The 25269-nt window shown below is 38.7% G+C and overlaps 1 protein-coding gene across 1 annotated transcript in view; it reads right to left on the bottom strand.

Moving 5' to 3' along the window:
* The window catches only part of jag1b (jagged canonical Notch ligand 1b), a 33285-nt gene extending 8295 nt beyond the window's left edge, over window positions 1–24990 (bottom strand). The window contains exons 1-17 of the mRNA XM_067386598.1: window positions 24661–24990; window positions 24071–24373; window positions 15895–15952; window positions 12142–12393; window positions 11289–11349; window positions 8599–8729; window positions 8395–8514; window positions 5598–5711; window positions 5388–5501; window positions 5191–5304; window positions 5038–5084; window positions 3885–4058; window positions 2200–2350; window positions 1341–1505; window positions 947–1060; window positions 740–853; window positions 520–633 (exon numbers count right to left, since the gene is read on the bottom strand). Of these exons, the coding sequence (XP_067242699.1) occupies window positions 520–633; window positions 740–853; window positions 947–1060; window positions 1341–1505; window positions 2200–2350; window positions 3885–4058; window positions 5038–5084; window positions 5191–5304; window positions 5388–5501; window positions 5598–5711; window positions 8395–8514; window positions 8599–8729; window positions 11289–11349; window positions 12142–12393; window positions 15895–15952; window positions 24071–24373; window positions 24661–24732 (2218 nt within the window). The 5' untranslated portion in view covers window positions 24733–24990. The remainder of the gene's footprint in view (window positions 1–519; window positions 634–739; window positions 854–946; window positions 1061–1340; window positions 1506–2199; window positions 2351–3884; window positions 4059–5037; window positions 5085–5190; window positions 5305–5387; window positions 5502–5597; window positions 5712–8394; window positions 8515–8598; window positions 8730–11288; window positions 11350–12141; window positions 12394–15894; window positions 15953–24070; window positions 24374–24660) is intronic.
* Window positions 24991–25269: the final 279 nt, after the last annotated feature.

The raw sequence follows: 25269 nt of genomic DNA, 5'->3' as shown, positions 1-25269 counted from the left end.
ATCTTGAAGTATTACCAAGTATAACATTTCCCAAGGCTCGTTCCAACTGAATTTCCCATCAAAGAATTGGAGCCGGCGATTATTTCTGCATCGAACAAATTTGTGGAAAAATGTTCGTCCCAAAATGTGAAGGTGTTATTTTACACACCGTGCTATTTGAAGCAAATTACTGCCAACACTTTATTAGAAATAGAGTGAGAATCCAATCTGTAAGCTAGAATCATATTAAGTTTTGGAAATTTAAATGGCCATAACATTCTAGAAAGGAGCGATACGAAAGGTTCTGAAGCACTTGCAAAAAATACTTGCAGCAAATATGTACCAAATGATTTGCTGTACAGATGTAGCTTGTAGGCCAAAGTGCATTTTCATGTAAAAGTATGACTTGACAAATCCAGCAGGAAGCATGGCACAGGGTTTTGTGCGATTTGCTGTATTTTTGTTAAGGCCATATGTACATGAGCTGTATCATATTCTAAAGAAGGAGAGACAAAGTAAAGGTGCATCACCCAAACTGACCTATGTTACATGTGGCACCTTCCCAGCCAGGTGAGCACCTGCATTTGAAGATGTCGCCTTCATCATGGCATGTACCTCCATTGTTGCATGTGGCTTCGTCACATTGGCTATCACCTGAAATTACAGTTGATCCAATAGTATTTTTAACTCCATGCATACATGCTAGCACACAAACAAAAACTCAACAAACTGGGTGGGTCATAAAAATAGTGTTTCGTACGGGAGTGGCAGGTTTTTCCCTTCCAGCCATTTCTACATTCGCAGTAGAAATCGTTCACCAGGTCTTGACATGCTCCCTTGTTCAGGCAGGGGTTCAAGCTGCAGTCATCTATGTCTAAAAAAATGGGGAGAAAAGAATGAGAAAATACACTCCAAGAAGAACAAACATTTAGTTTAAGCAAAGAAAAATCTATTCAAGTGAACTTACTGATTTCGCAGTGAACTCCTTCCCAACCGTCAGCACAAATGCACTGATAAACGTTCACCTTATCGATGCAAGTTCCACCGTTGCGACATGGGTTACTTTCACAGTCATTTATATCTGAAAAATGACCATAGACGCCATATAATTTAGGGATCATCTGAGACCATGTGAATAATCCAGTAAGAGTGCAAAATATGTTGTTTCCTGTTGCTTAATAGCCAGCATTGGATATTTAATTGTGCATGCAATTGTCACTGTAATGTTGTAATGATGCCTGAAATCACTTTTTTAATATATTTTTTGTCTTATATTTAATTTAATTAGACAAAATAGTCCATCCCTATAATCCAATAATATGTTCATATTATTATATCCAGAATAATATGTTCAGTCTTACTTTCATGGCAGTAGGTGCCTCTGAAACCTTCCTGACACTCGCAGGTAAACTGGCCTCCAGCCTGGCTTCTGCAGCGTCCGTGAGGGCCACAGACATTTGAGGAGATATATCGCAGCCCATCCGGCGTACTGTTGGATGCCACGGCAACAGTGCAGCTGTCAATCACTGTTAAGGTTTCAATGAAAGAACAAAATCCAGCTGTTAAATCTCTGGGTTCTTTGCAGACCAACATCAAATAACACAAAATCTATCAAAGCGTGTGCACTACCCATTCTTCCACTTATCCAGGCAATTTATTTGGATATTTTTTTGGTTCACTTTACAAAGCAAATCCCGTTTTTACATCTGCTTTTGCAGAAAGAGTGTATGAGGAGGCCTTCTAATGCACATAAGCCCTGATTCTGCTCAAAAAGAAACCTGATGGGCTTATCTAGCTGTGGGGTTTGCCTCTCCTCAAACACACACACACACACATTTTAAAACATCCAAGGCAGAGAATCCCACCAAGTCATAACCACGGAGAACACACACAGAGCTGTTAAGAAGCTGGCAAATGTTCAGGAGGATTTGGGAATGGGGAAAGTGTTTGAGAGACTGTGTGTATGTGAGCTGTGTGTCCAGAGAGGTTACTGTCAAATAGCTCAGTATGGGCTGAAAAAGCCTCATGTAACAAAATATGAGTTCTTTTTTCTCATCTTTCCCCCTGAAGGTGGTGGGAGAGTCCACGGGCCTGTAATCTCGTTTTACTCAGCAGCTGAACAATGGCATGCAACTGGTAGATCAGCTTACTATGGGTTTCAGAGGCGCTTTACAAAGAGATACTGAGACAGGATCCGTCCCGGAGACTGAGATTTCTCACCTTGGCATGATGTGGTTCGACAATGGTCCTTCAGGTGAGAGCAGTTTTTACCCTCGTAGTCATCGGGGCATTTGCAGAAGTAGTCCGAGGCCAGGTTGAAACACTGCGCCCCGTTCTGACATGGGTTGGGCTGGCAGTAATCGATATCCAGCTATACCGGAGAAAGATTTACAAGAGGAGAAAAGAGAGCTCAATGATGAGGGGAAAATGATATCCAGGCATTTTTGGATTCTTAGAAAACAGAGCAACCCTCAACAGCCTCGACACGGCGTCTGCCAGGAAAAAGCGTACCAAAACGCTCAGGAGAATAAAAACAAATAGAAGAATATTTTAAAGAGCTAGCCAAACCCTGCCTGTCTCAAACCTAGCCCTTCTTTCTTTGTCTCGGTCTTTCTTTGGGGTACAACTAGAGCTGGGTGGATGAAGGTATACACTACTGTTTCAAAATTTGGGTTGAGAAAGTTTTTTTTAAAGAAATTAATACTTTTATTCGACCAGGATGCATTAATTTAAAAGTAATTTAAAAGTGTTTTGAATGTTATTTTTAGCTTTAGCATTACATAATATGAGGCTGACTCAGTATTGGTACAAGATTTATTTATTTGTTATGAATAATTTTAAAGGTGCCCTTGAATTAAAAATTTAATTTATCTTGGCATAGTTGAATAACAAGAGTTCAGTACATGGAAATGACATACATTGAGTTTCAAACTCCATTGTTTCCTCCTTCTTATATAAATCGCATTTGTTTAAAAGACCTCCAAAGAACAGGCGAATCTCAACATAACACCGACTGTTACGTAACAGTCTGGATCATTAATATGTACACCCCCAATATTTGCATATGCCAGCCCATGTTTCCAACATTATGAAAGGCATTACACAAGGGCAGGACGTCTGGATGTGCAAAGCTGAATCATCAGACTAGGTAAGCAAGAACAACAGTGAAAAATGACAGATGGAACAATAATAACTGACATGATCCATGATATCATGATATTTTTAGTGATATTTGTAAATTGTCTTTCTAAATGTTTCGTTAGCATGTTGCTAATGTACTGTTAAATGTGGTTAAAGTTACCATAGTTTCTTACTGTATTCACGGAGACAAGAGAGCCGTTGCTATTTTCATTTTTAAACACTTGCAGTCTGTATAATGCATAAACACAACTTCATTCTTTATAAATCTCTCCAACAGTGTAGCATTAGCCGTTAGCCACGGAGCATAGCCTCAAACTCATTCAGAAATAAATGTAAACATCCAAATAAATACTATACTCACATGATCCGAAGCATGCATGCAGCATGCATGACGAACACTTTGTAAAGATCCATTTTGAGGGTTATATTATATGTGTAAACTGTGTTTATGCTGTTTAAGGCAAGCACGAGCTCCGTGGGCGGAGAGCACGGGAATTTAAAGGGGCTGCAACCTATATATCGGTACATAGTTAATAATGCCCCAAAATAGGCAGTTAAAAAAATTTATGAAAAAAAATCTATGGGGTATTTTGAGCTGAAACTTCAGACACATTAAGGGGACACCTTAGACTTATTACATCTTTTAAAAAGAAGTTCTAGGGCACCTTTAAAATAAAGCTTTTGTTTTTTGAGGACAATATATATATATAGTCAATATATAGTACATGCTGTTACTGTTAAAAAGATACAGGAGTTTCTCTAACCTGACACAGCTGACCAGAGAAGCCAGCGGGACACAGGCACTGAAATCCATTGGCTTCATCCTGACACCGACCACCGTTCAGGCAGGGACTGCTAGCGCACTCATCCACGTCCTTCTCACAGTGTTCCCCCGAGTAGCCAGGAGGGCAAAGACAGCGGTAACCGTTCACCAAATCCTTTTAAAGAAAAGAGCGAGCATTAAATTTTTTTCTGAAAAAAAAAAAAAAAAACTACGTTAACTCTGTGTACTGAAGTGACGAAGGTCAAATAATCTCTCTGCCAAAATCATAGACACACTTTCCTGGCACTAACCCTCAAAAATTATTATTCTGTTTAGAGGGCCTACATTTTTCGTACAGCACTTCTGAGAATGAGTAGTATCAAGATGTCAGTCTTAGACAACACACCCATGAACTGTTCATGTTTCCTGTTCTGGATGTTTACAGTTTCCAGGCTTCTACAATGAGCCCTTTTGAAGACAAACTAGTCACTGGATTTGTCAAAGCTTGAGAGGTTCATGGCATTAAATCTGAAGGGATTGGGGAGTTTTGTTTGGAGCACTCAGTAGCAATTATAGGGGATATAGTTGAGTACACCTGTACATTCCACTTTGTTAACGTTATATCCAGTTTCAGATAAACCCATATCTAAACATCGTGTACAAAATAACTACCTTAACATGGCTGCTTTACATGCCAGTCTGAAATGCCAGCCCCTTCCTGCTTAAGTGGGAAGATCTTGACACTACCATTCAAAAGTTTGGTGTTGTATTTTATAATTTATTGATATTTTATAATGTAATTTATTCTTGTGCTGGCAAAGCAGAATTTTCAGCATCATTACTCCAGTCTTGATCCTCGTCACATGATCTTTCAGAAATCATTCTAATATGCTGATTTGGTGCCCAAGAAACTTTTATATTAATTACCAATGTTGAAAACAGTTGTGCTGCTTTATATTTTGTGGAATCATTTTTTCAGGATTCTTTAATGAATAGAAATGTCAAAAAAAAACAGCATTTATTTGAAATATTAATCTTATAAATGTTTTTACTGTCACTTTTGATCAATTTAATGCGTCAATCCTGAATAAATTTATTAATTTGACTCCAAAAGTCTGAACAAAAAGTGAAGTCTGAATCAGGAGATCTCCTACCTTGCAAGTTCCTCCATTCAAACACTGACCCTGGCAGTCATTTATGTCTAAAAAATGAGAGAAATGTGTCTGAATTTATAACCCGTAAACTATGCAGATAGAAATCTATGCAAACATACAGAGCTAAAAAGAAAATCAGATTTTTATACTCACTTATATCACAATTCTGACCCGTCCAGCCAGGGAGACACTCGCAAAAATATCCACCAATCAGATTGTGGCATGACTTGGCATTTACACATGGCTTGTCCTCACATTCATTGGCATCTTTGAAAATAATTTTTATGAGTAACTTAAAAGCATGTACATGTTTGGGAAAAATACAGTCAAATAATAAAGTAATCTCTCACCAATCAGACACATTTTGCCGGTCCAGTGAGGAGGGCAGGTACATTTAAAGCCATTGACCAAATCCTGACAGGTGCCTCCGTGTTTGCATGGGTTGGGCGTACAGTCGTCCACATCTATAGAACAGAGCAGGTTAGACACACAGTGTTGTTTGGTAACTTGACATCTTTGGTTTGAATTACTGTAAAAAGCACATTTGTGTGCCACCTTACTTATTTCACATGATGGTCCGCTCCAGCCGACTGCACATTGACACTCGTAACCCTGACTGGTCTCCTTGCATGTCCCTCCATTCGCACATGGGTTGGACAGACAGGCGTGTTCAGCTGTGGATGCAAGCACATAGTCTCATTTGTTTGCGGTATGCAGTTTCAAACATACAGTATACAGCTCTCTTGTCAAGACATATAATCATTATATATTCACAGAAGAAAGAGAGTCATATAGGTTTGAAACGATTTTAGGCTAATAAATTAATACTTTTTCAGCATTAAATTGGTCTTGGTGTGAACTGGCCTTAACCGTCTGAGGTGTATTCTGGGCCCTGGAGATGTTTTGACATGTGTGTGTTTATTTCAGTTACTTTTAACATTTTCATGGCTTAAGTCTGATTACACTGTATTCATCACAAACTGTGCTACAATCAGTAAACTTTAAAAACTCGTTCAGTGTTTTGATGGATAACGAGCGCATTCTGACTAACCTACAGTAAACTGTAAACACCTCTGATTGGCCATTGCTTTCAACAGACATGCCTGTGATTGGCTACAATACTCAATGCTGCAAAAACACATAAATTAAAAACTTTTTTGTAATTAGAAACCAGAGCGGGTACAGAACTGAGTTGGTACTAATGGTACCGTAAATTAAATAAATAAAAAAAAAACATTAACATTTTAAAAACTCATTGGATCTACACAAATTAACTATTTTGGATTAAAACAGACATGTTTGCATCCCTGTACAATAATATGTGAGCAGCATGTATTTTAAAATGTAAAATTTATTTTGAATTGTAATAACATTTCATAATTTTTCTATCTTACTGTGTTTTTTGATCAAATAAATGCAGCCTTTGTGAACCCAGGATATGTAAAATGAAGACACAGATTTCATTTTTGAGTGAACTATAGGTCTAATGTGCTCTCAAGTCCACCTCTATAGTGACCAGAGCATGTTGATCTGACCTTTACACTGTAGTCATGTGAATGACCCCTTTAACTTAACAGTTAGTTTAGCTTTTATCTCCCTGCTCAAGACTGAACGATTCCTCCAATGGTTTGGATAGGAAAGATTTCTTCACATTGCCCCAGGAGGTTATCACCACCCTAAAGGCTTGAATGGGGATCATATGAATCCGAGAGGAGGATGGGGAAGGGGAAAAAAGCCATGACGGTCCATCTGGCAGATTTCATCACTATACCCATCCAGCCATTGACTGTCAAAACAGACGAGATCCACTGGCAGCACATATCATAACAGAGGATTAGCAGACCTGGGCGCCCTTCCTGACACTGTAGACAGTTAAGGCCCGAGCTCTGACATCATCTGATCCCCATAGGCTCCCTACGCTCTTTCCCATCTATAGTTATACCAGAATACAATGACATTGCTGCAGTAATTTCACTTGGTGTCAATAGCAAAATGGCACTGTGTATAAAAGGGACTTGTGCCAACAGAAACACAGAAAGCAGCGCATAATGACTGTAAAGATTTATTAAAGGAGACAATCAAATTCAGGCTGAAAGACTACATCTCTAAACTGCTGTATTAGGTTTCAAGCAGCTACAGTGTCATTATGTTTCAGGGTCATAAACAGGGAAAGATGGTAAATCTTTTGGTTTATACTGCTACAATAAACACACTCTCAGAAAAAAAAAAAAAAAAAAAAAATGTACCTTTAGCAGCTTGTTACTGGGGCAGTATCCTCAAAAAGACAACTTTGTAACTTATTTAGCCCTAAAATGTTCAAAGTAGTACCTTTAATGATATATGTCGGTTCATGTTACTACTCTAAGGTAGTAGTATGCATCTTTTAGGGGTAGATAGGTAACTTTAAGGGCACTGCTCAAGTCACAAGCTGTTTTCCCCCTAAAGATACTAATTTTTCTGACAGTGAATGAAGTGATTCTTGTGCATCAGTCCAACTCTGATTATATTTAAAACATGCACTAACCGAAACATCACAATTTTATGCTTTAGTTATTCAGTTCCAATAGAATGACAAAGACAATTAGTTATACTCTTTACTACAGCAAGTACACTCTTGATGAAACCCCTTCTCTGAAACTTAAACCTAATGACCAGAACCAACTCTAAATTCAAATCAAAATTCATTTAGAGCTTTTTACAAGCATTACAAACTTCAAACATACCATATTTAAATACAAAATACAACAGTGGAGGCCTTCAAATGGACTGGCAAGAATGAGAATGACAACTATGATGAAAAAAAGGCCCTGTCCCAAATGTCACCCTAAGCACTCGTTGTCTATGACGTAACGCTGCTGGGTAGAAGTCTGCTGCAGAGCTCGCTTCAGTGCAGCTCTACAAATGTGTGCATCATGTATGCATATAGAACGCAAACACCCTTCTGAAACCTAAAATGACAAATGGGACACCCTTTGGTCTTGTGGACTTCACAATCACATGCACACGGCAGCCATTGCAAGTCCACAAGACTGTAAGTGCATGTGTAGTGTGACATTTGGGACAGGACCAAAGAAAAAGGAATGTACGCTTCAGAAAGTATACTGTCATTTTTGCTGCACAAAACAATTAGTATCAGCCTCAGATGGTACTGCCAACAATTTGTTTCACTAACAAGAATGGCAAGAATCGCCATTTCCAATTTGTTTATTATTGTAATATCAACTATTTTAGATAAATCCACCCCTAAAGTGCACATAACAACACTTTTCAACCGCTTTTAATATCAGTCGGACAGATCTAAGTGGACATTCTTGTCCAAAATCTGCAGACTGAACCACTACAGCATGACAGACTCACCTCGTTCACAGTTGACCCCAGAGTAGCCGTCTTCACAAGAGCAATGGTACTTATCAGGCCCTGTATTGCTGCATGTTCCTCCATTCAGACACGGCTGGTGAGTTCCACAGTAGTTTAGATCTGAGAGGTAAGAACATTCAGTATTAGTAATGAATGTTAGAAAGCAAAACAGAGTCAGAATAAATAAAATGAAAGTGTGCTTACCTTTGTCACAGAGTTGCCCACCCCAGTTCGTTTCACAGAGGCACTGCCAGGGTTCATTGCAGGTCCCGTGTACACAGCCCGGGTGAGGGATGCATTTATCACAGTACAGACCCTGCCAGCCATACAAACACCTGAAAGAGAAAAATATAGCCTGTCACCAAATGCCAGTATATACATATACCTGTGCATTTACTTCATTGTCTTTGCAAAATGTAAGTTTACGTTTATGTTGTGGATAATATGCATTTGAGTGAGATAAGTTATCATGGACAAAATGAATAACAAGTCAGTCATTTCATGACTATTTTCTAAACAATTTTAATTTAAAGGCGTTATTTTGCTAAACGGAGCAGAAACTGTTCTTGTTTACTCTGAAAAATTCAAATGATATTCACCAACACCTCTTTTAGAAAGAGTTTGCTTTTCCAATTCTCTCATGTTCTCAAAAGTGCATTCTGTAATAAAGGCAACACCACACGAAAACAATGTGTAGTGATTTTCTAAAGTATAATTTGCCAAAATTTACTCAAAGTACTTATCAAAACTTTGAGAAAACTTTGTTTTTCAGGGCATTCGTTGCTGAAAGGTTACCCTTCCATAAACTGCGTTTTAAAAGTTCGCTCCAGTCCACTGGGGAAAAGGGAACCGCCGACAACTTCTTGTCTGATTATTTAATGCCAAGCCATGCAAACAACAAACAGCAGCTTTAAAACTCCACTGGGTCTTTTAGAGAGACTAACATTAGCTTGTGGCAGGACACTCTGTCTCAATAAAAGCGGAGCGGCTTGGCCCCAAAACTGCTCGGACTGTCTGGGTGGGGGATTGTGTTTGCAGACTGCTCCATTGGCCAATGTATTTATGGCGGGTTCTTTTGCATTCTCACTCCTGTTCCCATGTAGCCATTCTCTGCCCCAAGAATGAAAAAAAAAAAAAAGAGTCAGAGCTATGGCCGTAGATCATCTCTAAGCCTGTAATTAAAAGTCATCTCCAAAACGGCTCAGAGATAGCTCTCCCCTACACTTCCCTTTAAGATGGCAGTAATTAAACAGCCCAAGCGACAACCTGTTCCTTAAAGTAGGACTCAGATGAGATAGTAAGTCGCTTGAGTGCTCAGCCGCAAGAAAACAGACTGCCCTCTGGGGAAAAAGAAAACAATTAGCCTGAGGCGGCAGTTCAGCTGTAAAAATAAACACTGTGGTTGAGGAAACTTCTCTCTGTGATTAAAGACAACTATTCTTAAACGTGCGAGAAGATTTCACTATGAGAAACGTTCACAAAACACTGCATTTCAGGTCAGCAAGGTCTTAGAAGCGCCTTTGAATGATATTAAAGCAGAAATATGACGTTAAATCCGCATGGCTGAGAAACATTTTCACCCTGTAGGCCTTGACGGTTCCAATATAGCACAGTAAGAGCTCTTGTTACAACAGTTGCACAATTGCATGGTTGTGTGTTCTGGCAAGCTTTCAGTGAGAGATGAATAGGTAATGGGATATAATCATGCCAAATGTAACAAAGAGCTGAGGTTTTAGTATACATTGAATTCTGTAGACTTCTAGCATTGATCTCGAATGTTTTCAGAGATGGTACAATGATAAGAATTAGTCAAACAATCAAGCACTTCATAACAAAACATCACAAACGTCAGGCTGTTGACCAGATCCAAGTAAAAACAAAAACCTATAACGTGCCAATGAAAAACCAGTAAAATCTCAATCCAAAACTTGCCACGACTTGATCCAACCAATAGAAGATCAGTTTGTTGTGAAAGAAATTCAATTTTCATTAACTCGATGCCCTACTCAACACAAATGAGTTACACATGACATTCCTTTATGACGACGCAAATAACTTTGGACAGCCTCGTTTCTGCATTTTTTTATACATTGTAGGAATCGTACGCATTACAAAAGCAAAACATAACTCAAGAAAAAATCCACATGCAAAATAGCTTAATTCTGTTCTCTAGGGAAACAACAAAATAGTTAAACCAAAAAATAGAATAAAACCACCATGCTGTTTTATTACATATTAAACAAGCCAGTTAGTTGCTTATTTTGTGCATCAGTGTTACAAAAGAGAACAAAAGTATTTATGATGCACTCGGGAGCTATAGCCGTACAGTATACGAACACGCAGATATGCATCGCTTTCTCTTCCCCTGTGGCCAGATTCATACATCATTAGTAAAACAAGCAGTGCATTTTAAAAGCCAATTAAAGGTTCAACTTGGCAGATTATGGTTTGTAGATAAGGCCTCAACATCATGCCAGACAAATCAAAACATTAAATAGCTATAAATAGCTTTGTGCTTCAGTTGTCTCCACAACTTGGCCTTATTGGCACCATGTCAGTGCTAAACGCCAGCCATGTTCGAATACTTGTAGGTGAATGTCAGTAATCTGTGCTTTCATTGTCTGTGCACCAGAAACAGAGCTTGAGCTATCAGACCCTGACAGGTCAAACGGGACACATGGATTCTAACAAGATTTAACCATGAGCCTCTAGTTGCGGTCAAAGCTTGTACTGTTGCAGTTTTCACTCTTTAACAAGGCTTGACTTGTTGCTCTAAAATGTTAAAGAGCAAGACTGAGGACAAAATAAACCCGTTGACAGTGCATAACTTACTTTCTTGGAGGAAATGCCACAAAAAGTTTTAAAAATGAGGAATACATTTGCAAATAACTCACTTGCAGCCACCGGGTTGCTTACAGGATCCGTGTTCGGTGCTGCAACCTTGTCTGCAGATAGCTGGAAAACAGAGAAAATGGAACAAGAGTAAGTTTAAGCTGTGTAAAATCCCACCGTGGGCCTCAATGTCCCCTGTTCACCCATGAAAACGTTCTGGGAATGTATGGGGTGGGAATCTTTCAAACCCCAGATCAGCTCACTGAATCCTACTCTAATTTGAGGCCTGTCGTCAGGCTTTGGGTTCTTTGTGCTCCGTTCACAGCTTGTTTGTTTCAAACTTCCCCTCACCCATCAGCCTCCTAAAATGGCAACTGTCTAAAAGCATTTAAACCACAAAATTATCATAGAAGTCAGAATAAGCAACATGAAACGCAATTTACAAACCATTTTATTTAAATATCAGATGTATTTAGCAATGAAATTTTATGACTTTTCCTGCCCTTCATGATTAAGTAGGATAAAAAAAAAAGTGTAGAATTTAGACTTGGGAATAATTTATCGCTGACATTTATTTTAACAGAAAATAGTAAAAAAAATAGAAAACACTTATTTTTAATTGTAATAATATTTCACATTACTACTGTTTTTACTGTATTGTTCATCAAATAAACACAGCCGCCTTTCAAAAACATTGAAAAATCTTACGACTACAATCTTTTTAAAATATATACTAGTGTAGAAATGTCCATGGATTTTCCGGGTCTAAAAATCAAATTTAAAATTCCCTCATTTTTCCATTTTTTTTTTTTTTTTATGACCGTAGGAACCATGTGTATATGAAACAGAATATTCAATGCCATTTGTTTTGTCAAATGTCAATGAGAACTTAGCAAAAACAGTATAATTTCTCACCCGTATTGCACTCAGGACCTGTCCAGCCTTCCAGGCAGGTCTTGTTGCCATTCTGGTCACAGGTGTAATGTCCAAAGAACTCGTCACGTGGCCGGCAGAACTTGTTGCATCCAAAGCCGTAGTAGTGTTCATCGCAGGTTACCCGGATCTGGTACTCAAACTGGGCGACAGGGCCGTTATGGGTCAGCCTTTGCCATTGTCGATTTGGGTTGATCATGCCAGAGTGGGATGCTTTCTCGATGAGCTTTCCACCTGAAGAGTCAGTGTGTGACAGTCAGAAAGGGCTTGACAAAACAACACCACACACTATTACCAGGAAACATCAATGTCTTGATATCTGGTCGCTCATAGATATTGCTGGCCTTAAATGACCCCTCGTGTCTTAAATAGCAGAAGGAAAAACACTTTCTCTATTAATTACATTGTGCAAATAATAAGTAATTCCACTGGCAGCCAGCACTCATGACATCAGTGAATAAACACACATGCTCTCTCTCTCTCTGTCATATTCAATCTAGTAGATTTAGATCCCATGTAAATGGGTGGATTGGATCAAACTGGACCACAAGAGGGCCCATGCAGAATTTCATAGAGAAAAAAAACTTGGACTATACTATAGAAATAAATGTTAAATTATTAATCATTTTAAGTTCTTTTGAACTAGATAATATTTTAATTTATTTATGGCAATGTAATCCCAATTATTTAATTTTTAATCATCACACGTACTACTTTTCAATTTAAGCGGCCATTCACTCAGAATTAATGTTTGCATTTAAAAACACAAGATTCAGGACAGTGGAATGAAAAAAGACGCTGCGAAACAATGGAAAAGCAATGCAGTGGAATGCAAAAATGTGTTCTGTGTGAACAGGCTCTTAGCAGCTTTTATATTTTTGGAAGGCAGTCCATTGGGGATCATCCTTGGCATCAAGTTTGAAATCCCCTGGATTAGAACAGTAACATTAAATTTAGCATCTTGGAGACACTTACTGGAAACCATTAATGTAAATACTAGTAAACTAAATAAACTGAGCTACATTCCCTTCAAACTTTCTGAGCACAATCAAACACACCCACCCACCCACCCACATGTTTTATCCTTAAATTCTTATACTCCCAACTAAGATGAGGTAAACTGACAGCTCATGTCTTACAACATTTCACTCCTGAATCTGACTAGGACAGGGGACTGTGAAATGTCTGTTCCTCCCTTTCACATAAACACTTATCTTTAAAGTTCACCATGGGTAGATTTTACTGTCATTCCCAGAAGAGGCAGAATACGTGAAAAGAGATGATATTATGGAGGCCAGGTGGGCCTATAGTTCATATGACTTTGGAATGCAGAGAGTCGTTGTGGCATTTCACTTGCACCCTGAGCCTTGCGGCCAGTGCCAAGTGTCACGTCTTTACTACCTGCAGCCTGATCCACTTCACTGTGGGGTGAGGAAGTCACATTAAACTGACAGAAAAAAATCCTCTCCACTCTCAGGACAAAGACTAGCAAAAAATGAAAAACAAAAGTTTCTTTTCTTACTGTATTCTACTAAGGACAGTAATATTTTACTGTTCTAACGTTTGGGGTCCACTAGGGCTTTTGGTCCCACTTTAAATTAGGTGGCCTTAACTACCATGTAGTTACATCTAAAAATAAGTACTATGTACCTATTGAGTTCATACTGTATTGCAAAACACTTTTGTTCCTATTGAGGTGGATACGGTTAAGGTTAGGGACACGTTTGGCGGTATGGATAGGTTTAAGGGTGGGTTAAGAGGTAAGGGATGGGTCAACAGTGTAATTATGAAATGTCAGTACACAGTAGTAAAATACACCTGATATAAAGTGGGACTGGGTTTTTTAAAGAAGCTTTTATTCAGCATTAAATTTAACCAAAAGTGACAGTAAAGACATAATGCTATAAAAGATTCTATTCCATGTTCTTTTTGAACTTTTGACTAATCACATGAATCCTATTCAAAGATTTCTGAAAAAATGTAACACTGATAATAATGGAAAATGTTTCCAAATCAGCATGTTTCTTAAGCACCATGTCAGCATATTAGAATGATTAATGAAGGATCATGTGACACTGAGGTAATGATGCTGAAAATTCCATTTTAAAATGTATATATTTATAAAAGAAAACAGTTATTTTTAATTTGTATAATATTCCACAATATTATTGTTTTTACTGTATTTTTGATCAAATAAATGCAGCCTTGGTGCAGCGTAAGACACATTTGCAACTTACAATGCATTCAAGAAGGTATACTGTATACTGTACATCAAATTCATGACTTTGGTGTTGCTAACACCATGTTCTACTGTTTGAGCTTTGGACTAAATCTGCCTTTGATGGACAAAATGTTATTTTACAGTATTTATAAAACTAAAGTTGTTATATTATCTTCTCAAAACAGCAAAATCTCAAATGTAGGCGAGGCTGAATTGGCAGCAGATTTGGGGATTTCCAGATTCTAATATTTCATTCAAAGATTTAAAATCCAATAAACAGAAACAAATACCTCTGAAACTTAGCAGGTCACATAAAAGACAAAAAAATTTACAGGTTCCAGCCACAGAGAAACCATTATCATATGTAGTCTATAACCTGATACATACTGTAGAATACAAGACAAGAGCACAACTTGAACATTTAAAGGGACAGTTCATCCCCCCCCCCCCCCCCCCCCCCCAAAAAAAAAAAAAAAAAAATTACTCACACTCAAGTTGTTCCAAACCTGTATAAATTTCTTTGTTCTGCTGAACGCAAAATAAGACATTTGGAAGAATGTCAGTAACACAACAGATCTCGCTCCCCATTGACTACCACAGTAGGATAAATAAATACTATGGTAGTCAATGGGGGACGAGATCAGTTTGGTTACTGACATTCTTCCAAATATCTTCCTTTGTGTTCAACAGAACGAAGAAATCCATACAGGTTTGGAACAACTTGAGGGTGAGTAAATGATGACAGAATTTTCATTTTTGGGTGAACTATCCCTTTAAGCTCTTCTGCAACAACAACTCTGAACTTTGCATATCTGGACATAACTGAAAGTCGCTATATCAAAGTTAATGGTAACACAACCCAGAAGAGCTATTCAAATGACTCAGTTTAGTGTCTAAATGGGATTGTTTCTGGAGTGTTAAGCCCTGTTGAGATGTAAGAAGAGAGAGGTTATAGCAAACATAACCTTGTGCTTGAGCTATGCACCGTGACAGAGAGGCCGTGAGACCTTGACTGCCAACACCTGCCATTAGTCATCAGGTATTCGGAAACATTTTCATAAGCATGAGGCCCCCTCGACAATGTTTCTCACAGACACACACACACACACACACACACACACACACACACACACACACACACACACACACACACACACACACACACACACACACACACACACACACACACACACACACACACACACACAGTCTTCCTCTCCTTCTCTTCGCTGTCCTGTCACACACACCTGTCAGCACATTTGGTTTAAAGACTAGCGACCTATGAGCGGAAATGGTACAAAAACAAAGTTTAAACAGAAGAGAAAAAAGAAACGAAACGAATGAATCAGACAGAAACAAACAAACAAACAGACAAAGCAACAAACAAAAAATTAAAGAGAAACAAACAAAACATTAAAGAGAATCAAACACAAAATATTCAACACAATATAAAACAAATACAAAAAAAAAAAAAAAAGCAACAGATAGTGGAGTATAAAAACCCTGCTACTCACTTTCACTGGCGGTCTCATTATTGAAGTCCAAGGCCTCTACTATCAACGTGTAGGACCTCTGGAAGAGAAAAACACACATGAAGTCAGCAATGAAACCAAAACAAAGAAACATCAAAGATCATTTTACATCAACAGAGCTTTAGTCAGGGACCTTGACTCGTAACCAATAAACACCAATGACAAAATATGACCATGGGGACATGCTGAGAAATGTGCCGTGAAAGATCAGAAGAACAACACAACCTTCACCTTATCAGGCAGTGCTTTCCTGAAACTTTGGTCAGATACAGTATCACCATCTTTACAATTCAAACAATGATTAGCAGACCAACAAGCATCCTTGTTTTGGTAATCTGACTGTGGGAGGCTATTGTTCAACTAATCAAAAGAACCAAGCAACTCTCTGCCTGTCAGTCATAAAAATCATTTTCAATTTACACAACACAATTATCAACTAAAAACAGAAAGTTTTTTTTATGTGTTTTGGCTATTCATTTACACAATAATGGCATTTTGGGGGCCTGAAAATGCAAACTTTTGAAAACGGGTTTCAAAGTGCAAGTTTTTGAAAACCGTTATCATCTCAAAAATGCAAATTTGTGAAAATGCATGTGTATTGCTCACATGCTCAGTCTATAGGCACATAGTGTTTCTTTACAAAATTACATTGCCAACTACTGGCCTGGCATGCATAATACAGCGTTTTTAGTCGTTTTCGCGGATCCATGTGAATGTTGATAATTTTGACATTTTTGTAAACGTACCATAACTTTCATAGTACAGTGACACTTCATAACATTATTTAATCAACTAATTTTTTAATTCGAACTAGAAATTAAAACCAAGCAATAATAAAAAACAACAAATCAAACATATTTAGGCTTTTCATTGTTCACTGCAGCATCAGGCTGTTTCTCTTCATTCTGAATTTCTTTTTCCCAGATAATAATGAAATTTCCAGAAATGACAGACCTCAGACGTAAAATGTGTTTATTATGTGTGAGGATCTAGTAGAGTAGAATCACTGGGTTATGTTAGCCTCACTGACAGTTACGTGGCATCAGTTCAGCAGTCATTGTAAGGACATTAGGTCCAACATTTAAATAAGCCCTATTATCTTTGGATGCTTTGCATAATAAAGCCAGTACTTTTAATTTGCAAACTGACAAACTGGAAGGAAACATTTATACCATTCTGAATATATAATGGTTGAGAAACACAGATATGGAATTGGATGGACACATGGTTCTTTAATATATACCATGATGCGGAATGACTATCATATTCATACACCACATTATTTACATGGTACTCCACGAATACCATGGTTTTCTCAAGAGGTCAATGTTTAGCTGGCTATCACTTCCCAGTGACCCCCTACTGGTAGATGCCATAACTACACCATTAGGGGGCTAAAAAAATGTCTCCATTGACAGCTATACAGAAATACATTATTTAAAAAAATAAAATAAAATGTTATATATATTATTATTATATATATATATATGATATTTTTTCTAGAGGCAACTGTTAAATTAACTCATAATAGCTGCTAGTGAACAGTTTGGAACTGTGCATGTTCTTGTGATGCCATCAGCCAATCAGCAATGTCATGGTGATGTACCTTTTCTGCCAGCTGCAGAGACCATGTGATCAGTCTCATATATGACAGAAAGAGTTACAAGAAGGAGAAGAAAATAGCAGGTTGAAAGTGAACTTTTTTTTTTCTTTGAAAAACCCACAAAAATCCCCTTTCACTTCTCTCTTTCAGGTCTTTTGTGTGCTGCGTTTTGTTCCTCTTTTTCCCCACGGAGAGGAATGCGGAGTGAGGATCTGAGGGAGTTGCGGGGGGTGCGCTGCTTTTAGCATGACTCCAATGCAGGCCGAGATCTCTGGAGGGCTTGGCTACATTTCAGCACTTCTGAAACGCTTTGTCTGACTTAAGGTCATCATGGCTCTCACCGGTATCAGGTAACAAGAGTCACGGAGAGAGAGAGAAATAGAGAGAGAAATAGAGAGAGAGATTACTCCGCCTGAGAGAATAAAATGTGCGTCCATATCTAGGTTTCAGTGTTAGAAGTTGAACGGAAAAAAACAGAAGTATATGAGAGAAAACGAGCGTGTGTGTGAACGTGCCTGTGCCAGAATTGAAGCGTCTCTTTTTCGGCACCTACTTGTCAGATTCACACTCTCGTACTCTTGACGAGGCACCACGGAATTTCCAACATCACCAAGGTTCTCACTGTCCGGCTGCAGCAACGAAGTACCCAGAGTTCCTCACGCCAGACCATTCAAACAAACCAAAGCATAGCACCTCTCACTGTACAACGAGCTAAAATTAGTCTGAGTCATTCTGATCTTGATGACCTGAAGAATATCAAGATAACCACCTCGCCAAAACAAAGCAGCCCCTTAAGTGGAAAATGTCAAGTGGTACTTGAGATGCGCCAATAGCTATCAAAGTTGTAGCCAATAACTGATAAATGACCAATATTTAAATTCCATACTATTTTAAAAACAAAACAATAAAAGCTGAAACCAATCATTTTAAATGCTTTTAGACATCTAAATGAAAAACTAAAAAAGTAAAACTAACAATTGAATATCTAAAAGCAACACTGGCAGACAACCATTATGGTGCTGATTAGGGATGCACAAAATTATAAGAAGGTCATCGGAATCGACCAATAAAGACTTAAAATGTAATTATCAGCCCGATATGAAAAATTATCCCAGTATGCCTCGCTGATAAAATGTTGTGTTGATTGTGCACCTGCAGTAACTCACATGTGTGCAAGAAGTGATAGGGATTTTTCAACCGGATGATGAAAATAACTCAATGAATGATGAACCCAAGAATTAAGAATAAAGAATTTTAGTATTTTTATCTGAGGCTAAAGGCGCCATTCTTTCAACGGAAGTCAAGCCACTTGTGCTTCATGCCTTGACAATTCCATTGCTGTTGACCATCTACAAATAAAATGTTTAGGTTACAACTACATCTATCTGAAAAAAGCAGCAATGATTGATTTTATTATTGTTACTCTCATTATAAAAATACATTTATTAACCTTTTGGTAAGCTGACCTCAGAACTCTGAAACGGGAATGAAAAGAAAAAAAAAACAGTCTGCATAATGAACCAAACAAAGGAATTTTCCAGACTAAGACAAAAAGAAATGTATATTGGTATAGGCATCGGCTATTGGACGAAATGAGTTGAAAAATATTGGCATATTGGATATGGGCAAAAATCCAATATGTGAATCCCTAGTGCCAAGCCCTCCTATCTAAGCTGAATTAAGAATGTTAAGATTATTATAAGACTAATTTGAAGACAAACCAGAAGTTTGCCGGGATCCATGGTTGAGAACCACTACATTATACACATTTAGGCGAGATGCATTTTTTCTACAAAGTCAAGCTATTTTTATCAAATTTTCCAAAAAACAATGCACATGGCTCAGATGCTAACAGCCAAGGACATGCATCTGCATGTAGCAGCAGTATAAGCAGTGTTGCTTCAAGTGCAAGAATTAAAAATATCAACTTCTCACACTAATTATAGCACCAACATTAAAAACCAACTACTCATCCATCACACAGCAACAAATCTTTTACATGTTTATATGCAAATATCAGTTTATTTGATGCAAGCTGTGTCACCTCTGCAAGCTGTGTTGAGATACACCTTGTCCTTCCTCTCCTTCTCCATACTTGAACGCATTGTGAACACAAACATGCTGTTGATTCAAAACCCCCATTGAATTGTCAAATCTTGCCAGTTTATGTATACCAAGTGCACAGCTCATTGATTTCAACTGCCCTGCCCTTTCAAGTGCCCGCTGCCGTTATTTTGCGGACATGCCCGGACATGAGCAAGCACAACCTCCCATCAGACCAAGGGCAACATCACTGTGACTAAAAAGGTTTTGACTTAGTAACCTAAGCGATTGTTTTACCTGTCTGTATGTAGTTTTACATTTATGCATTTGGCGAATGCCTTCACCCAAAGTGACTTTGCATCGAAAGCATACATTTTTGATAATAAAATGATAGCGCCAAGCAATACTGTGCCGTAAAGTTTTGTGCCTTATGCGCCATCTGGCTCTTTTAAGGAGCGGAAAAATAAGAGACAAAATGGGAGTAATTAAGAAATAAATAGGGTAAATGAATGAACAACAATCATTATATATATATATATATATATATATATATAAAATGATATAGGTGGAGGAAGGTATATATATATATATATATATATATATATATATATATATATATATATATATATATAAAAAAAACAAGAGTGCTCTTTTGGGGTCAGAACAGGGAAAGGGGCCACAATGGATCTCACTCCATAACTCACAATCAGGTTATCAGCTCTAAATGCCTGCTGCCGCCAGGTTCATTTTTCCCATGCTTGTCACTGACCTCAGTGTCATCATTGAACTCGAACTATCCCGACACCAGTCTCCCAAACTTTACATTGTATTTGTCTTATCACTCTGTGCTTGCATCTGATAAAAGTCTACACTTGATCCCAAACCCACTGAGCTCTAATATATGATGTTTTTGGCTTCCACAAACGGCTGCGGCTCCTAGTATTGTGCGTTTTTTGCTTTTATCACTTGCTGTGGGAATCTGTCGAGTGATGTCTCCGCTGGTAAAAGTGTGATTGCTAATAAGGAGAGGCTGACATGGAGAGTGACAAATGGTCTCAACAATGGGTCCGGATATACTCCACCATATTCCAATCAATCAAAGTCAACAGGGTTTACATTAGCAACTCGGACAACTTGATTATGACCAAGAAGGTAGACACCCTTTTTTTGCTTTTCAGAAGCTGCAATCACAGGAGGAAGGTTTTTTTTTTTTTTTTTTCTGGGAGATTCCTATCAGGAGTGGTGGCCAGAGATAAGGGGGGCTCGCAGGGAAAGCTTTTAACAATCTTTCACTGCTCTCTCTGCCGTGGAAAATGAGACAGGCTTCCCTGATAACAGGTCTGTCAGTCACCTGTGCGCACACAAGCGCTACTGGCAGCCATCTAATCTCCTGTCACTCACGAAGGCGATCACAGGCAGGGACTGAGAAGAGAATCGGATCAAACGGCACATCAGCTGTCAGATATCCAGTCGAAAGGTGAGTATTCAAGATTAGACATCTCAATAAAACAAATGTTTCCTGGTAACATCATGAGTTTGAACAGAGTAAGTCATGTGTGAGGTGATTGAGAAAAGTTAGCTAAACAGAACATTAGAAGCACAGTACTACACTACTCTACAATGGCCTAACAATACCTCATTCAATCAAGACCCTAACAAGGGTGAGAAAAAAGACAAACGATGCATTTCCCAGCTCTATGGCTTGAGTAATGTGCGCTTAAATGCCACATCAGAGGGGACCGTATAAAGCAAACATGTCATTATCCCCTTAGCTGCCCGTAGCTCTTTCCCTCAGGTTGTCGGACGGTTCACCTGCATTTTTATAGACCCTCAGCCTGCTAGTAAGTTTCACAAAGAATTTTGCAAGTAATGCATTGAATTAAATGTGAAGTAGAAAGACTAAAATAGTATTTTCTTGTAAAACATACACCAATAATCTTTGTTTTAGTTAAAACTTTGAAAAATCATCTTTCACAGTGCAATGGCATAAGAGAATGCACTCAGAAAAGCAAAAGAAAGCTTTAAAATCTGGTTTGGATTGCTTTTGTATTTACTTTGAAAAGGACATGCATTAAGTACACACATAAATACTAGTTTGGCTTTTGGGAAAGGGAACGGGTTCACAGACCATTAAAAAGAATGGAAGATGGGACAGGAAAAAAGGAATTATCCAATTTGTTGGTGAACCAGCTTTTTGGCCCATGCTGAGCAGACAGGCCCCAGGTGCATTCAGGGCCACGGGGCCAGAGAGCAGCGCTGTAATTTGCTGAAACGGCCAGTATGAGAAGTAAGGTCAGGGCTGGGGCGGGTTTGTCTAGGAGCCGATCTCATCACTGCTGAGTCGAGCGCAGCTTCCTGTTGCTTGCCCTGGACCGGCATTATTCCTGGACTGGCTCCATTATGCACAGTAATCCTCCCTGTAGCCAGTTTGGCCCGGCTATTGTCACCCCCTGTTTCATGATCGCTGAAGCTGGCTCTGTCTGGGTGGGCCATGCCTAAAACCCTCGCTCTCTTTTTACTCTCTATACCCCTCTCTAAAACTAAAAGCACAGGGCAATCAAATGCAGTAAAAGGTGCGAAATAAATGGGTGGTATTCTTGTAAATTAAACATTTAAAGTTTGGCGACGAGATTTGGCTGTTGTGTCTGGGAACTTGCTGAGAGTAATTACCAAGGGTTGCAAAGTTAAAAGGTGCCATACCTAGTCTCCAGTCAGCCGTGACTGACACAAAGCCTAAACTTCAACTCTCCCAGCTGCCAACCGAAAAAATAATTAGTGACTGACTGAATTGTGTTATAATGTAATTGTAGGTTTAATCATAATTTGGATGATTAAAAGAAACCACTTTCTGTATGCTTTGGAAGTGCACATCACAAAAATAGCTGATGTGTTATATGATCAACACATGCCCACTGGCTGTCTAGTTCACATACTGGACAGGTGGGCAAGCTCACTGGGGCGAACAGTTCAATCAGGGACACGTTTGCTTTGTCAGGCCGACAGTTTGTCCTTTGATTTTTTTTTTTTTTTTTTTTAATCATTTCGACCCCGCTGAGAATGTATCCACAATGACATCATCAAGCGAGCAGGTGCACGAGCGCACACGCCAACACAACGTGCAAAAGGACAGTTCAACATCCCCACAGTCAAGAGCTCCTGAGAAATTAACAGAAACACAAGGTTCCCACACTTTCTGAACAATGTATTTCCACAACTGTTGCATGACTTTTAAGATTTGATTCATTTGCATAACTTTTACAGGCCTCAAAATCAAATTCCCTGACATTTTCATGTTTTCCAGGACCGTGGGAACCTTGTGAATATCTCAGCAAGCTATTTCTGAGTGGGGAATCCTGGAAAATTATACCAGGTAGGTCAATACCATTAAAATAGCTCCAACTAAGGTATTGTTACCAAAATAAACAGTTTAAGGTTAAGCTACACCAAGGTTTTCAACCTTTACGATCCCCAACCAGACTCTCAGCCAACCCTGTGACCCTCAGTATGAAAATAGCTAGATTTTCTCAGATTATTAAGAACGTTAACATCACCGCATTATATAATGGTTACAAAAAAAAATGAAGTTCTCTATGTTTAATCTACCTTACATTCTCCATTGACCCCTCTGGAGTATCATCAGGGATCCACAGTCCCACAATTTATTTAGTTGATATGGCCGAAATGTGACCCTACACACTACAGTAGGGATTCCTTAACACTGGTGCATATCATAACACACAGGTTTACTGCAAATCACCTGCAGTTTAGACTAGCTTGATAACACGGGTTATAAAAGCCCCTTAAACAGATGACTACCATTTCAAGAGATCACGGTCAACTCATAAATTCTTTAGGGCTGCAAGACAAACATTGGTAAATCTCTTCAGCTCATGTGCTTCACACCAAACAAATCTTCTTTTATTTGCATTCTAATGCAGTGACACAAATTAAGAGGTTGAATAGGTGCAAGATAACTGTTTATTTGACATATTTATTTACCAAGTTAGCTGACTGCCAGAAACAACATTTAGAAACCACTGATGATGATCATCATCATCATCATGAGGAGTGAATTTACTGCAGGCCACTGTCAACATGCATGAAGTGCTAGTCAAGATATTTATGTTTGTTATAGACTTGATCGTACATTTATGCATGTTTTATGCCTTAAAACATCTTTGTTTTCATTCATTTTACATTTAAATTTTATTTTAGCATTCAACTCGACTTTATCAGTAAATCAATTCAAGTGTAATGAACTTTGGCACCACCTTGAGAATGTAATGCAGTGATTAAACTGAGGTTCTCGATTTTAGAGGGTTGTTGTTGTTGTTGTATAGTGCACATGGACACGACTAAAACGAGCAGCTATAAACTCCATGGCAAACCGCACACGTGCATTGAAACATTGCTACAATGTATAATCAACGTTGCCTCATTAGAACACGCTATGACCTCATTAAACGCTCTAAAACATGAATTCGCCATGAGAAAGGACAGACGTCTACTCACCGGCCAAGCAAAACTGAAGGGTAAAACAATCCTTGACTTTTCACTCCGCGTTCCCTTGGTCGAAAATGTATTCCCACCGAGAACGGGCGTAGATCCAGTTCCGAAACTGCAAGCCCCAGCCGCGGAAACTCGCGATTGATATTCCTTCAGACAAACTTTAAAATATGTATCACATTCGTCCCGCGTGCATTTGCGATCCGCCGGGTTCCTCGCGCCGTCGCAGCACGAGCCGTTCTGCAGCTCGCCGTTCGCATTCTGCATCGATACGATTTCCAGCTCGAAGTGCCCCGATGCGTCAGACACCTGTTGAGCAGAACAAACTTTAAATTCATGTAGGCTATATCAAGTACAGCAAGTTTAAATTTGTCTCGTTTTATAAAACAGCTAAAACCGTGTGTGCCAATCTTTCAATGTCAAATTGAAAAATACAGAACTTTTGTGCTGCGGGTCCAAACAAGGTTGGGATTTTTATCAGTATATATTTGCTATTTTCTAAATATATAACTTTGGGATATATTTGTATACTACATAACGCAAATGCAGAAAAAAAAAACAAAAAAACAATTCAATTAGCCTATTTACAGACTCACCTTCGTCGGCAAGCATAACAAAAAGGCATGAAGGTAAAAAGCAGAAAATACTGGACTCCGTCGCACAATCATGCCTTCTTGCTGGTGTTGCGTTGAGACTCAGAAGTTCTAGCCGCCTCACGGCTCTAATGTACACCCCGATTTAACATGCACGGGTGGAGAACAACTTTATTTCTTTCAGAAGACTATTTTCCAATGTGTAGGAAAGTGCCTCCTATTATCCAAGCGTATCTGAAATTCTTATCTTTCTTATTCTGCTTCTCTCTCTCAGCGGCGGGTATACATTACACAGAAGCCATGAGAGCGTTTGTCCGCGACTGACTGACTGCGCATTCAATACACCAAGTTCAGTTAATGGGGGTGGCAACCGCATGCGTAATTTTAATATTCAAAAGTAAAAGGGTGTGGCTTTTAGGAAAGCCCCGCCCGTATCCCCCAGCCCCACAAGATGACGGGTTTATCTGAGAGGGCTAACCGTATGTTCTTACACTGCAAAAAGTTAGTCATTTAAAATGGAAAGGAATGCAAATGACTACAGGTATTAGTTAACTGTATGTTACCTTACCATTTATGGTATTTTTTTTTATTTTATTGTTTACAATTGTACTG

This window comes from Chanodichthys erythropterus, chromosome 5, assembly GCF_024489055.1.
Source record: "Chanodichthys erythropterus isolate Z2021 chromosome 5, ASM2448905v1, whole genome shotgun sequence".
NCBI lineage: Eukaryota > Metazoa > Chordata > Actinopteri > Cypriniformes > Xenocyprididae > Chanodichthys > Chanodichthys erythropterus.
The sequence above is the reverse complement of the archived record's forward strand: the minus strand, read 5'-3'. Positions and strand labels throughout refer to the sequence as shown.